The following is a 14,560-nucleotide window of genomic DNA, read 5'->3' as shown; positions in this document are numbered from 1 at the left end:
TTAAATAGTATGGAGAGCAATCATTTACTGACAGAAATAAATGAATAAATGATCATGTAAAAACAAATATTAGAACAAAGAATGACACACCCACCCTATCAGTCACATCATTATGGGGCAAATTATTTACTTGGATTAGAGGCAACGGTTGGAAGGAAAAATGGATATAAATGATAAGACACAACTAAACATTGCATTATAATACAAAAAGGGTAAAACAATAAAAGAAAAAATTATAAAGACTGATTATTTCTTCAAAAATTCAAGGAGGTGGGAGGGGGGGCTGCTGATGCAGGAAACTACAGAAAAGTAACAAATATCCTTATATCAACCTTTACCCCATTTTTTTTGCTACGTAGCTCATCCAAAGGCTTACAAAAGAAATCAGCATCAGCATGCATAGGCCACCCGAGCCGGAAACAATCAGCTGACCTATAATTTTCATGGATAGATTAGGTTACAAATTATAAAAAAGTATCTGGAAATGCAAACCAAACAATGAGGATCACAATACCAAAAATATTCATTTAAATCATCATAGTTCCTCCACAGTGAATGCTTTGATTTTGCCCTCTTGCTCCTTTCAGCTTCCTGTGCAGCAGACTCAATCAGACCATGGGAAAAGGTCTAAATGATGCACTGAGCATAGATTTGTAAACAAGACTGAACATAAACAAACATATTCTTCACCTTTGCAATAGTTTCATAAATTGGAGTTACAACTTTTCTCAAGAAAGCCTCTTCTTCATCTCCATAAGCTGGCTTCACATTCTCACCAGTCGTGGCACTGACATTCCCAGCAATCATACCATAGAGCTCAAATGCCATCTAACAACATGGAAGGTTGTAGAGTGCACATGAATCTAATAAAGAACGACTAAAGAAAAGCACATGTATCTCTAAAGCCAGTACTATCACAGTGAATATTCAGTTATTTTGAGGGACTGATTTGGTTCCACATTTTTCTGATATTCATACTTAATATGTATGGATTTTTATCTGAATTTCCATAATTTTAATCAAGCAACATCATTTATGTTCTTCTTATCTTCTTAAAAAAAAAAAATTTCTGATTTTTAGGGATTTAGTGGAAAAAAAAAATCAGGCCTAGAGCAGATAGGATCATTTTTTCACATGGTGAAAAAGTTTGGATCAGCAAGGACAGAACCACTGTCCAGTCCTGATCCTTAAGCCATGACCTACAGCCAGTTTTGATGAAAATTGGGGTTGGGGAGGAGCTCATGAGACCTACATGATGATAGATGTAGCAAATGCATTCTGGCATGAATCTCAAATTTGCTGCTTCACCCCAAATTAAAAGATAAAGGCTCATGTACAATAGTTTCCGCTGTTGTACTTCCTGTTGTATAGCTGGTAGCCTGCAATTTTAAAAAACCACAGCATGACAACAGTACAGGTGGCAAATAAAAGGACCAATGAAAATCTTATATACATGAGTATGAGAAGCCTCACCAAAGACTACTCTTGCGATTCAAATATTTGCACCATTTCTTGTAATTCTTAAAGAGTTTCTTCATGACCTCATTCAATGCATCATCATCCAGCTGGAAAAATGCCACACAAAGGATGAAATATCAAAACTTGCTGTTCCATATTATAAACCGTACAATATAGAAAATAGCCAGTGAAAAGAATAAAACCTTTGGTTGGTGATCAGGTTTTGAAAATTTTCGAATGTGTACATTTGCAAGCAACAAAATTAAGTGTTCCCTTTGGTTAGCCACATTGTCCTTCTGCACATTAATAAGTGGAAGAAAATATCATCAAACTCAGGGTCAGGGAAGGCGCTTGATGAAGTCCAAGAAAACAAACATCAATCCAAAGCCACAAGAATCTAAAGCCTTGACAAATAACAAAGCTACTAGCCTGAAATCCAAACATGGCCTGAAGCCAGTCAAGAACGTCTTCATCTAATTTCTTATTGTGGCCCCTCGGCCAAGGTAGGCCCCTTGTATTACGAAGTGCAACAACAGCAGCTTGAATCTGCAGATTGTAACAACAATCCAAAGCAGTTAAACATTAAATTGAAAAATACAGAAAGATCTGCAATAAAGGTACAAAAAGAAATATGGATGTTCGAAACAGACCTCAGGAAATCTCATGATAGCCTGATTTGAACTATCAGGGTCAAGAGGGAGAATATTGTAAGGACCTAAAATTTGAGTCTTTTCTGCAACCTTATTATGAGTTTCCAAAATCTGTGTAAAAGACAAACCATTATAAGTCATTTATAATAAAATTTCCTCAAAATCTTCTGCTGGAAAGTAGATTCAAATATCCAAGTTCATACTCAGTGGAAGACCATATTGACCAACCACATTAAAAATCTTCAAATAACTTCACCTCATGATCAAGTTCAACAGACTGAGTCAGATTGACTGCCTTCAGAACCTCAAAAAGGACAGCGGCAGTTTGGTGTGCTTTGGTAAGTTGTGCACTGAGTACATAGAAAGGATTGAAAGTCAAACCAGAGGTACAATAAGTCAATATATGAAATAAAACACTAGAACATACTTCAGCTATTAAAAGGAACTCACCGATCAGCTTTATCATGCTGCAATGCTTGGATATATTTTGTGTAGTACTGTTGATAATAGCTCTGCATTTCGCGTGCATCACTCTTTTTTACCCTGCCCTTTGAGGTAGAATCATTTTCCTGAACAGTCAAGGTAAAACCCATCAAGGAACCAGGAAAGAAAATGAACAATGAACAACAGATACCAAAGCATTAAATATTTCTAGATGTTGTCAAGGCATTTTATTACATTTCAAAAAGGTACAATAGAACAGTATATCATACACTAAAGTTAGCAGGAATTAACAAGAAGAATGAAGATAAGACAGTGATACAAATATATTCTGTTCTTATTGATATGACTACTAAAAACACATAGAACAGTGTGGTAAAAAGATCAGGCAGCAAAGAGCAGAGCAACAAGAAACAAACACGAACAAAAATTTATTTAATACCAGCAAGACTAAATCATTTAAAAAATGCCACCAAATATTTGCAGGAAATAGTTCAACAAACAAAAGAGATAAACGCAACAATTGCAATTCACTGTTCAGGAAAACAGATGCTTTTTCACCATTCAACTCAATGGAGCCTCTTCCCAACTAAATGCAACTTAACTAGGCCTTCTCCCAACTAAATGGGTCAGCTATATGGACCCTGGTTCACCATACAAATGAGCCCTTAGGATAATTCAATAGATAACCATTAATTGACTCAGAACACATGCAAGTGCTAATAAAGATGATAGTTCGGTAAACATTTACTCTCTCTCGTTTAACAATGCATCAATCTTTTTCAAAGTTAAATACATGCTGTTGTGCCTACTTTCAATTTATGACAGTAACAATAAGTTCCAATATAACTTAATGAAAGTAACACAAGGAAGTGCTCAATTACAATTAACCCCGAAAAACTATCGACTTTCTTTTTCCCCCATTTAGTCAGCAAACGTCTAATGATTTACCTTGACATTTTTATATATTATTAAAAGAATATATATATATATATCAATGGCCAGAAATCCGATATATTGTTGACTATCCATTCGCAATTTAAAGGAAAAAAATAATTCTCACCCGTTCAAGACGCTGAAGGAGTGCAGTTTTAAATTGGCGAACACCACGTCCACTAGATGCTGGATCCAACTGATGAGCTTTCTCAAAAGCATAAAATCGGCCTATATGACATCAGCATAGGAACGCATAAGATATCATAAAATGGCATTAAGAAAGAAACAATAAGAAAAGGACTCAAACATAAACACACTTTGTTATTGTTACAAGAAGTATAAGAACTATCACCAGAACTATCAAATATCCTGCACATGCCAAATGAAAATGATACCAATCCAAGTCCACTAAATGCACCTCCACAAAAATTCCCACAATTTATGAAGATATTTCTTTTCAACTTAAGTGATTAAAAAACATTGTCACCATTATTTAATTGTGTAAAAGGCCTAAATAAAGTCCCCGAAAAATTCATCGTTTCTTTTCAATTTAGAGAACTACTGTTTAATTTAAGGATTGCATCTGTCTGAATTTTGTAAATAGCCATCAATTGTGAATTGTAAAATACACACCAAGAATCTGCCCGAGTGGGGAACTCAACAACATCTATTTAATTTCCAAAACCTTTTTCTCATTCATATAGTTCGATGAACCCAAGTTTAATCCTTTTTTAAGATATCCTTCCTATTAAATCTAATAAGAACACCAGTCTTCATATTTTTTCACACTATAGTAATACAAAATATATTCTAGAATATTTACACAACTACAACAACAACAACTCAGCCTTATTATCCCAACTAAATGGGGTCAACTGCATGGATCCATGCAAAGACAAAAAAGAATAGAAAAAGTAAAAGGAGAGGAACACAACAGCAAAAACTCAGAAAAATCCCACCTAAATGGGGTCAGCTACATGAATCATTGCCCTCCAATAAGCTCTATTCAAGGTCATACATGGGACAAGACCTAAACTATGCATGAATTTCATCATTTCTTCTCCTATAGTCATTTTAGGCCTGCCTAAAGCTCTTTTAGTGCCTTCAATCTAAATCAGATCACTCCTACTTACTGATGGGTGCATCCCAAGGCCTCTCTCTGTTGAACATGGCCATGCAGCCTCAAACGACTTTCTCAAAGCTTATCATGAATTGAGCAAACTCCCAAATCAGCTCTAATATGAGTCATTCTTTACTTTATCCTTCCTAGTTTTTCCGCACATCCATCTCAACATCCTCATCTTCGCCCCAAATAACTTATCTATATGACACTTCTTAACTGCCCAACATTTCTCCGTATACATTATAGCCGATCGTATGATAGTTCTAGAACATTTACAATATATATAAATGTAGGCATCGTACATGGCACAAAGATGTGGGTACAATCATATAGATACAGAATTAATTAGAGATTCCCCCCCCCCTTTTTTTTCCTTTTATTGCAAGGAAGGGTTTATGGAGCCCCCACATGTGATGGCTCCTTTCCCACAATGCTAATAAAGGAGCTTATGAGATGCTCCCCCCACCCTACCAGCTAATGCAAAACATATGAAGCACAATATAGGATGAATTTAGTGTAGAAACTAAGAGAAAACAGATTGTATAATAACTAAATAAGTTAAAACAAACAAAAGATATTAAATCCTCAACTAAAATAACCATTGTGATTATTCTGAATCCTGAAATTTGAATACTAGGTCCCTCTTTTCCTGAGGTCAAACATATAATCTTCAGGTACTTGTAATGCATATATATATATATATATATATATAGGAATGTTCTTATTGACACACCTCAAGGTGTCAAATAGTTTATTACACTTTAATTTTTTACCCTTATAGTATTGCACAAAAAATTTTCCAATGAGGGTAAAAATTGTCATTTTCTATATGTACTCGAAATTAAGCGTGACAATTACACCTTTCGATAATGACATAAACATGTTACTTTCAAATTATTTTTGAAAACCCTTTTATACCCTTAACTTATAGAACTTTTGAGAATAAGACAAAGGGTAATTAAAGAAGGAGTCAAGTTCTAAATACAAATATAGATAGCCTCACATTGGGGTTGTTTCATCTTGGAGGTTGATTAGCTAGTAAACACGGTTGCACTAATAAGGGGTCTCTAAAACCTTAGGAGAGTGTCCTTTTGGCACGACTCAACCATTCAAGTGTTGCAAAATCCGCATCGAGTTGCAATATTGGTGAATTTGAATTAAGTGAAGTTCATACACTCTCTTTCTATTGGTGGATATTGCTACACAAGAGATCAGTCCACTATCCCTTGGTATTACATTTTTTTTTTCTAACGATGGGTATCCAGGCCTTTGGCCTGACTAGTCTTGTGGGCCTATACTGACCCCACAACTGCATGGACCGGGTCATACTGGGGTTGAATGAAAACCATTTAACTTTCACTGAAAGCAGTGAAGAGCACTAAACACCCCCGTGTGAGTGGCCAAAGGTGTGCCTAGTGGGAGTCGAACTTAGGACGTCTGAGTTTACGGCTCATACCAAGTTTGTTGCTCACCAATTGCGCTACCCCCTTGGGTTATCCCTTGGTATTACATATTACTACATAACTATCCTATAAAATTTTCCTTTGAGTTTTAAAAGAATACGTCAATCACACAATACTCCTTATGGACCTCTTCACTTCATCACTTTGTTTCTAATTCTTTGTGCAACATCATCATCTATTTCTCTTTTTTTGTTTTTGATTGAACCTAAGTACCTAAAATTTTTCACTTTGCAGTATGCCCTGCTTTGCTGTATAAGTATAAAACTTGAAGAGATGATTTTAGATAGTGGAGGGAAACCAATTTAAGTGGGAAAACCATGAAAACTGTGAGCTTATACATGTTACGAGCATGACCAGCCGACAGCACTAGAAATCATGAAACGCGAGAAGATCTAAGTGATGAATTCAGTTTTTTCCTGCCCATTGCATATTTTTCTTCAGTGATAAAACTTTACAAAGTATCACCAAAAGTCAATTTAAAAATCTTCCAAGAAATAAATCAATTAGAAATAGGCAGACCACAAGTGAGCAAATGCCAATTGAAACTTACAAAGATAAGCAACTCTTGGATTTCTGGATTCAATTTCATTGGCGACACGAAGGATCGGTGCAATCTCCACAAGTGACGATGGCACGACTTCACTGTCAAAAGTGGACTCTCCTAAACTTCCCACTGTCTGAGTCCGCATAATCCTCTTCTGCGGCAGCTTCTCAGACCCCCTCCTAAACGACATTTTCAAACCCTGAAATGGAATTCAAAACTCCTTCTTTTCCTGCAAAATTCCAGAAGAGAGAGAGAGAATCACCAGTGAGGGAATGATCATACATAACCAGCCAAAACAAGAGCAAAGCTGAATAGATTCCAGCTGAAGAACTTGAAAACAATACATGAAGTAATAAATAGGATGAAAGAAATTACCGGTAGAGGAACAGAGCTAATCTTGTTAACCTACCATCTTCAACATGCACAGAGAAACCACTTCAGAGTGCAAATAAGCAGAGTTGAATAAGAAACCAAGTCCAAAAAAAAAAAAAAAAAAGAGAGAACCCAGAAGAAATCAACTGGTTCACATATCGCTTGACCTACCTTAAGAGTAAAGCAGCAAAGAGAAGGAAATTAGGGAAGAGATTTAGAAAGACATGCTCTGCAACTTTAAAGCTACCTGGAAGGTGGAAGGGAAGCAGAAAATGGGTTGAACATGCGTGGAAGATTAAGAAATAAATATTGGGATGTCTCACTATATGTAAAGCCACAATAAAGGCCCTTGCTTCTGTCAATATTTACATATGAACCAGTGGTTCTTTGTATCCCCCTATTTTTTTTCACACAATGGGATGTTCTTATTACTATTATCATTTTTTTTTTTCGGTTAGAAATGGGATGTTCCAATTGACCCACTTTAAGTTGTTAAATAATTTGTAATTTCACTTTGTTGTCTTTTTAGTAATAACAATTTTTTTTTTCTAAAAAGAGAATAAATATTTTCATTTCTTTTTTTGATAGAAAAATATTGTCATTTTGCATAGTTTAAGGTTCAAAATGCTCTTTTAATAAACTGAAATTGGACAAACTCTGGCTCTTTTTGGTAGGATTTATATTTGTATTTATTAACTATTTTTTTAAAACTATTTGTGACAATAAATTATGGACCACAAATAGTCTTCGTTTGGTTACTATTTATAAAATAGATTATATAATGAGAAAATAGGTTTCAAGTATCACCTTCAATTTTGAGCTTCGAGCAACAGAGATGATATGATTTGAGATTTTTTATTGGAAAAGTATAAAACACATTAAAGTTACCTATGTACCTTTTATTTTGAGTAGTTTTTTTTTTTTTGTAAAATATTTTGAGTAATTTAGCACACATGCTCATTTAAGGTAGTGCAAAAATCAACATAAATGATTTGTTGTCACAAATCACAAATAGCTTGAGAGTAATTTGTGATTTGTGATTTATTTTAACTTATTATAAATATAAGTAAGTGCTATAAATTATAAGAAACACTTGTAAAAATAGAAATAAGTAAAATAAATACAAATAGAAATTAAACCAAAGAGAGCCTAAAAATTAGAGTAAAAAAGAAGAAAATGTTTTTCAAAATTTATGATAAACTCACATATTTGGGGTTTTTAATTTAATAAAAAAAAAAAAGGGAAATCTTGCTACTAGAGATAAGTTTTATTAATTTTTTCGTTATTTTAAGAACTAAAAGAAAAGCTTTAATCAAAAAGGAGTTGCAGAAATAGTTCAATCTCAATTTCAATTGAGTGATTCTAATAGTCGTACATGCAATCATTTGTATTAAAGGGTATCATAAATAATTGGTGGCTTCCACTAAGAGTATCAATTGGTTGGTTCGGCCGGGTTTTTTATCACTTTTTTTTTTTTATTTGTTTTAGTTTTAATTGTTTCGGGAAGAAGGTGCGAACTCTGCACTAGCACGGGGGCCATGAGGGAATGTGCAAGAACATCAATAGGAGTGAATATTTTGTATTTCATAGGGCAGGCATCATTTCACCCCATTTGTGTCTAGGTGCAGGGGCCACACTAGGTAGCGTTCTTTTGCCTTAATCGCTTTTATCAATTTATTCTGATTTTGGGTTGCTAAGGAGTTTAGTGACAAAAATCAATGTGTTTATTACCGAATAATCTCATCAATTCATTCTGATTCGAGCTCTTATTAGTTTATTATCAATCTAATATAAAATATCATAATAAACATTAATTTAATTATTCTTTAATTTTTTTCAATTTCATTCCAAGATGTGGGTTCAAATTAGTTTATAAAATTCAAGAGGAAAAAGGTTTGTGCATACACGGATCGGTTTGATAAGAGATAATCATCTATGGTGCATCCCTTTAGTCCCATCTGATGATTGTATACGAGATCATTCATCATACACTGTCTGCACAAATCAAAATCAAAATCAATACCAAACTAATAAACAACATCGGTCGGTTTAATCAATATGGGTTATTTATTTATTATTATTTTTTTTTAGGGCTGGTATTGTAAATATTGGCAGATAGGTGGCGTGTTCGTTAGGTTTTTAAATTTTTTTTAAAAAGGCGCCAATTCATGGCGTTTTGAGTCTTTTATGGGTATATTGACGAATTAACTGAAACATTCTACTCAACCGTCACTAAGGCTGCGTTTCGACCACGTCTTTTGGGTGCAATGGAGGTCACTACCGAGTCACCCAAAAAGTAAATGGACAAAACTACCCCCACTTGAAAACTTAACTAGCTGAAAGTTCTGACCTTGGAACATGTCCGTTTCGAATATGGCGATAGTATGGCGGTGGTAGTTTGGGTATTTAAATGGAAAAAGCACGGAGGATAAAAGTCACGTCATCTTCTTTACCCAAAAAAACTTGGGAAAATTACCTGATTACCCAGTATTGGGTTTGGTTTTACCGAAATACCCACGATGGGTTTCACTCAACATATATACCCAAAACCAGTTTGCGTATTACCGAAATACCCAAAACAGTGGAAGCCGTACGCCAGAATTCGTATCCCTACGCATTGCACTCGATTCATGCTCCAATCGGTGAAAAAAATTCCGATTTTGTTTCTAATCGTCTTCTACACTCGATTCTTTAAAGTCCGATGATCCGATCGCGTCTTGAGGGCTTAAGTTTCTGTTCGGTCCATGTATTTCCGAAAGGGGAAAGAATGGCGATGGTGATTTCAGTTGTTCGGAGTCTTCGGACTATGGATTTCCGAGAGGAGGGAGACTTGTTGCTGGTTTCAGGAGATTTAGGGCTTAAATAGAATGGAGGGAGAAGCACGGCGGGAGAAGGACTCGAGGGAGAAGAATCCGTGACTCACCCATCGACTTCTCATTCACACACAGAGAGAGACAGAGGAGGGGAGAGAATTGGTGTTGCGTGAGTGCTCTCCTCCAGTTTACGATTCTGAAGTTTCTTCTCTTGGAACCGTTTGTTGTTCCTGTCGCTTCTTCTGGTGCTGCTCCGGCTCCGGCTCTGGCTCTGCTCCATCTCCATGGGAGAAAGACAAAGGAGGGGAGACAACTTAGACCCACGATATCGTTCATCTTCTTCGGGTTGGATGTTCATCTGAGGTGAACAAAGATTTTGTTTTCAGCCTATTTTCCATGTCATACGTTTTTTGTTTTTGTAATCTGTGTGTTCTTTTTTTTTTTTTTTTCTCACTTCACAGAGAATCGAAAGAATCCCATTCCCATGTTTGTTCGTGGGTCTGCGTGAGTGCTCTGTTGGGATCAACAAACCTTACCATCGGTCATCTTCTTCCCATAACTTGAGGTAAGCAATGATCTTTTGATGTTTCAGTTTTCCATGTCTTACACCTAAGTTTGTTTTTGTAATCTGTGTTCTTTAATTTTTTTTTTTCCCACTACACAGAGAATCGAACGAATCCCATTACCATGCTGGTTCGTTCGAACCTCTTACTATTCCTTTGAGAATGGGAGTCACATTTCTGATATTGGTTCATAGCATTTTCATTCTTGTTCTCTTTTATTCGATGAATTCACAGAAACTTATATCTTGATCTTTGTACCGTACATGGGTCTTTCGTTATTATTATTATTTTTTTTATTATTATTATGAACGGCACGTTCAATTGTTCAAACTAAAAAAATAGAGTACATAGTTATGGTTCATTGTAGTGTTGGTGACTAGTAGCCTAGTAGGTGTTTGATGTAATGCCTCAATGGAATCAAGGGAATTACAACATGCTCTATGGTTTCTGGAAATGGTGTAAGATCTTATCTGAAACAGTTTGGAATGTTTAACCGATGGTTTAATGGTTGAGGAACAATGATGAGATTAGATTTTCTTGTTAAACTAAAACTGGAGTTTGATAGTAGAAAATTTCAATTTCATAAGAAAATTGTGGCGGGTCAGGAATTTATGGTTTAAAATAGGATGGAAATCCAGCCTGCTGGTTTGTGCCATCAAATCATCTGGAAGAAAGTGATCCATTTGAAACTGCTGTGGAAGAAGCTGCTGTGGATGAAAACATAGTGGATGAAACTGCTGTGGAAGAGATGACAGCTGCATTTCAAAGTGCGATGCCCCCTGTCCAAGATGCTCCTGCGCCTGTTGCGGAACCTGTTGGAGAGCCTCCGAAGCAGACTTATGCCTCTATTGTATGCTACACTCTGCTAATTGCAGTTCCTTTTGCTAAATGTGTTTCTGTTTGTGTGCATGTTTATCTTTCTGACTTTATTCTGTCCTCCTGGTGTTTTTATTATACTTGATAGTTGCGGGTTGCAAGAGGTCAATCTGCATCATCAGTAGCTCCTCAGGCATCTTTAAACAAGGGTGTGGCACCTACTTCAGAATGGAATTCTGCAGGATGGCCTAATCCTTCACAGTCATACCCTTCTTCCGTAAGCGTTCCTGAAAAGTCTGGTGCAGGATGGTCTAACCCTTCACAGTCCTACCCTTCATCAATAAATGTTTCTGACAAGTTTGGTGGTGAAGCAACGGATGAAGTCACAGCCATAGATGAAGAAGGTTATTTGCCCCTCTTCTATACCGTTCATATATTCTATGTGTTGGGACATTATTTCAGGGAATAAAACATCATTGAGAAGTCCTTGAATTGCATAGGATATGACTAAATTGTTGTTGTCCATTCAGTGTTGTTTTAGGAATTTTGTGCTGGTGCAGCATATTATAACTTATACCCTTCCCTTATATGATAAGTTTAATTTATATAACTTATAGAATTTTTATTTGTAGAGATTATATAATTCACAGGGATTATGTGTATATGTTTAAGTTACGAAAAATGGCACCATGGGCTTAATCTTGACAAAGCCTTGGATTTTTTTTCCCTTTTCATCTTTAATTGGATGTTCACTATAAATATGGATCCATATTTATCCACTTTGTATTTGACCCATTGAAAGCCGTATTGATGGGCAATCTAATGTTTTGGTCGTTACTGTTTCTTTCCTTTATATTTCAAAATTTGTGGAATAGCACATGTCCTTTTTTTTATTGTAAAAAAATTAATGTTATTGCTTTCAAATAACTAGAGTTATATTTTCTTTTTCTTTGAGTGTTTTGGAATCCTCATTTCTTTGTAGGAAAGTCGGGATTGTTGCAATTTGCTTCATATGTCAAATTATAGGTACTATTTCCTGTGGTTATATTTAAGTCTAATATTTCCAATATTTCATTAAAATTTTCAGTTGATCCAAATTTGTCGAAACGGTTCTGGAATTCCTGTTGAATTGGTGTTTCGTCATTAACAGGATTCTTCTAAATGTCATTTGACATGTGGCAATTGCCTTTAAAATTTCATATTGCTTTCTCTTTTCATTTGTAGACTTTAAAAAAATAAGCAAAATATTTACTAATTATATTTAAAATTTACACACCTTCCAAAAAATTAAATGAAACGAATGCATCATATTTTTTTTTTGGGGGGATTCATTTGTGAACCTTCTCAGGTGAAGTGAGATCTGTCTATGTGAGGAACTTGCCCACTACCATTTCTTCGTTTGAGATTGAGCAGGAGTTTAAGAACTTTGGCAGAATCAAACCTGAGGGTGTGGCCATCAGACACCGCAAGGTCCTTTCCCTTTGCTTCTCTTTCTATGGAATGCCTCCATTTGAAGATTGAAAGTTATGGAATTGATGTCTACCCATGTGCGAATATATGCAGGAATTTGGTGTTTGCTATGCATTTGTTGAATTCGAAGATGCCCATGGTGTTCAAAATGCGATTCAGGTTAGCAACTTCTCCTAAAGAAGCTGTTATTAGTCAGTTTATATTTTAAGTTCTTCTGTACAATCTTAAATTCCCTAGTGGAAATATTTTACTCTTCCGATAACATTTACTTTTGTGTCAGCTACTGTCTTTTGGATCCATTGTTAATACATTGGATTTGAGTTGAGTTTTTAGTTGCTTCTTCCTTTGCCAAGTGAAAAGAATCTGTCCTATGTCGTGCTTATTTATTCTGTAGTCAAACACGCAACTCGACTTAGCCTTTTCCGAACTTAATGGGATTGACTACATGAATTTTGTTCCGCCATTTTTTCTGGAGTTAAGATCTGGCGTGATCTAATTTTATATTTCATGGGTGTATTTCCATAATGTTAGCCTTATTTGGCTCTGGTTTTCTGTAGGCATCTCCAATACAGCTTGCTGGGAGGCAAGTACACATTGAGGAGCGGAGAGCAAACAGCAGTAGCACATCTCGAGGAGGAAGTATGTTTCATTGCACTACCCTAACTTTACCTTACTAAAGCTATGATGACTTGTGGAAGGATGAACCTTCATCCTTAATGATTTGATCACCGACTTCATCCTTAGTGATTGGATCACTGACTTCTGATGAATATGAAGTCTGGGTTATGCAAGCCACAGGGATCCCAAATACCCCCCCCCCTTTTCCCCTCTCACTAATATATTTGAAGTAATGCATCTATAGCTTACTTTCTTGAAGTTATTTGATCTCATCACTATACACTGTTAGACCACCATTGGTTCTGCCTAAGGAATGCTGCTTTCTGGTATTCATGTTATTAGAATGCTTGGATGGAGTTTTCATGTAGGACTAGGTCAAAGATAACCAAACCTACAGTACGATCGTAGGTACTAGCTAGCAGTAGGTTAATATGAGATTCAGCAATGCAGTAACATTAAAAATTTAAAAGAAAATAAAACATAGAAGAAGATGGATAGATTCGGGTTGAGCCTCTGAACCATCCCTGGGCCTCTCACCTGCTCATAGGGTCTCTCACCTCGCACTCCATCTCGCAGCCATTACAATGGTTTCAATACGCAAGGAAGCAATTGTCTGGAACTCAATCTACTCCACTCAAGTTGTCATGAGCCCACCAATTCTGGGTAAATACCTGCTCATTAGTCTTTACCGCAATGAGTAAATCAATCCTAGATTATCTCCTTAACTTCTGTCCTGAATTATCTCCTTCTGCGAGCTGGCTTGGGATCTTCTAGAAGTCCACAATCGAAAGCAACCCGACATCCAAAAACGGTTGGCACTGGATCCACAGGCAAGGCTGGAAACATCTTCCTTCAATTGGTAAACCGATGGCTAATACCTTCCCTAAACAAAGCTGATTGCTATTCACTAAATCTGGAACAATATTCTGGAGAGTATCATCCTCCAATTAAGGCTGGTCAATCAGGGTATGAACATGGACAGATTGGTGTTGAATATTTCTCTCAACCACCATCGATCTACATCAAGTTTAGCCTCAAAGAAATGTTTTTTGTTATTCCGTGAGGCAGGGACCTCTTTGTGACAACTTTTCATAGATATTTTTTGTAGAACATTCACTGTACTTGTCGGCAGGAGAAAAATTGATATATCAGACGTAATATTTTGTCTAAAGTAGCTGCTGAGAAATTTCTGCTGTTTTCCAATTCTTTGTTGCCAGTAGTAGTTGTTACTGTTGATATATACTGAGCTGAGTAATTCTTGTTCAACAATTTTAACAGTAATCTGCAATGGAT

At 35.9% G+C, this 14,560-nt stretch overlaps 2 protein-coding genes across 4 annotated transcripts in view; one reads left to right on the top strand and one right to left on the bottom strand.

The window, feature by feature from the left end:
- LOC122068580 (callose synthase 3-like) overlaps positions 1-7,261 on the bottom strand; it is a 34,608-nt gene extending 27,347 nt beyond the window's left edge. The window contains exons 1-14 of one of the 2 annotated variants that reach the window (XM_042632438.1): positions 7,159-7,261; positions 6,991-7,050; positions 6,622-6,844; positions 3,613-3,713; positions 2,559-2,677; positions 2,365-2,458; positions 2,109-2,219; positions 1,888-2,004; positions 1,662-1,754; positions 1,474-1,565; positions 1,253-1,379; positions 691-828; positions 515-591; positions 333-432 (exon numbers count right to left, since the gene is read on the bottom strand). In XM_042632438.1, the coding sequence (XP_042488372.1) occupies positions 333-432; positions 515-591; positions 691-828; positions 1,253-1,379; positions 1,474-1,565; positions 1,662-1,754; positions 1,888-2,004; positions 2,109-2,219; positions 2,365-2,458; positions 2,559-2,677; positions 3,613-3,713; positions 6,622-6,805 (1,353 nt within the window). In that variant the 5' untranslated portion in view covers positions 6,806-6,844; positions 6,991-7,050; positions 7,159-7,261. The remainder of the gene's footprint in view (positions 1-332; positions 433-514; positions 592-690; positions 829-1,252; positions 1,380-1,473; positions 1,566-1,661; positions 1,755-1,887; positions 2,005-2,108; positions 2,220-2,364; positions 2,459-2,558; positions 2,678-3,612; positions 3,714-6,621; positions 6,845-6,990; positions 7,051-7,158) is intronic. The other variant, XM_042632440.1, reaches the window with a different exon arrangement.
- A 3,000-nt stretch (positions 7,262-10,261) lies between these two features.
- Positions 10,262-14,438, top strand: LOC122068574 (nuclear transport factor 2-like). 2 transcript variants are annotated; one of them, XM_042632430.1, is made up of 6 exons: positions 10,262-10,365; positions 10,969-11,213; positions 11,328-11,583; positions 12,528-12,649; positions 12,743-12,808; positions 13,207-14,438. In XM_042632430.1, exons 2-6 carry the CDS (start codon positions 11,112-11,114, stop codon positions 13,324-13,326), a joined length of 666 nt encoding a protein of 221 aa, XP_042488364.1. In that variant the 5' UTR covers positions 10,262-10,365; positions 10,969-11,111; the 3' UTR covers positions 13,327-14,438. The 2 variants fall into 2 exon arrangements, with proteins under 2 accessions (XP_042488364.1, XP_042488366.1); XM_042632432.1 differs by lacking the exon at positions 10,262-10,365 and having other exon boundaries at positions 10,778-11,213.
- Positions 14,439-14,560: the final 122 nt, after the last annotated feature.

The sequence above is a fragment of the Macadamia integrifolia genome, unplaced genomic scaffold (genome assembly GCF_013358625.1).
Source record: "Macadamia integrifolia cultivar HAES 741 unplaced genomic scaffold, SCU_Mint_v3 scaffold429, whole genome shotgun sequence".
NCBI lineage: Eukaryota > Viridiplantae > Streptophyta > Magnoliopsida > Proteales > Proteaceae > Macadamia > Macadamia integrifolia.
Note: the sequence above shows the minus strand (reverse complement) of the source record. Positions and strands in the feature narration are given on the sequence as shown.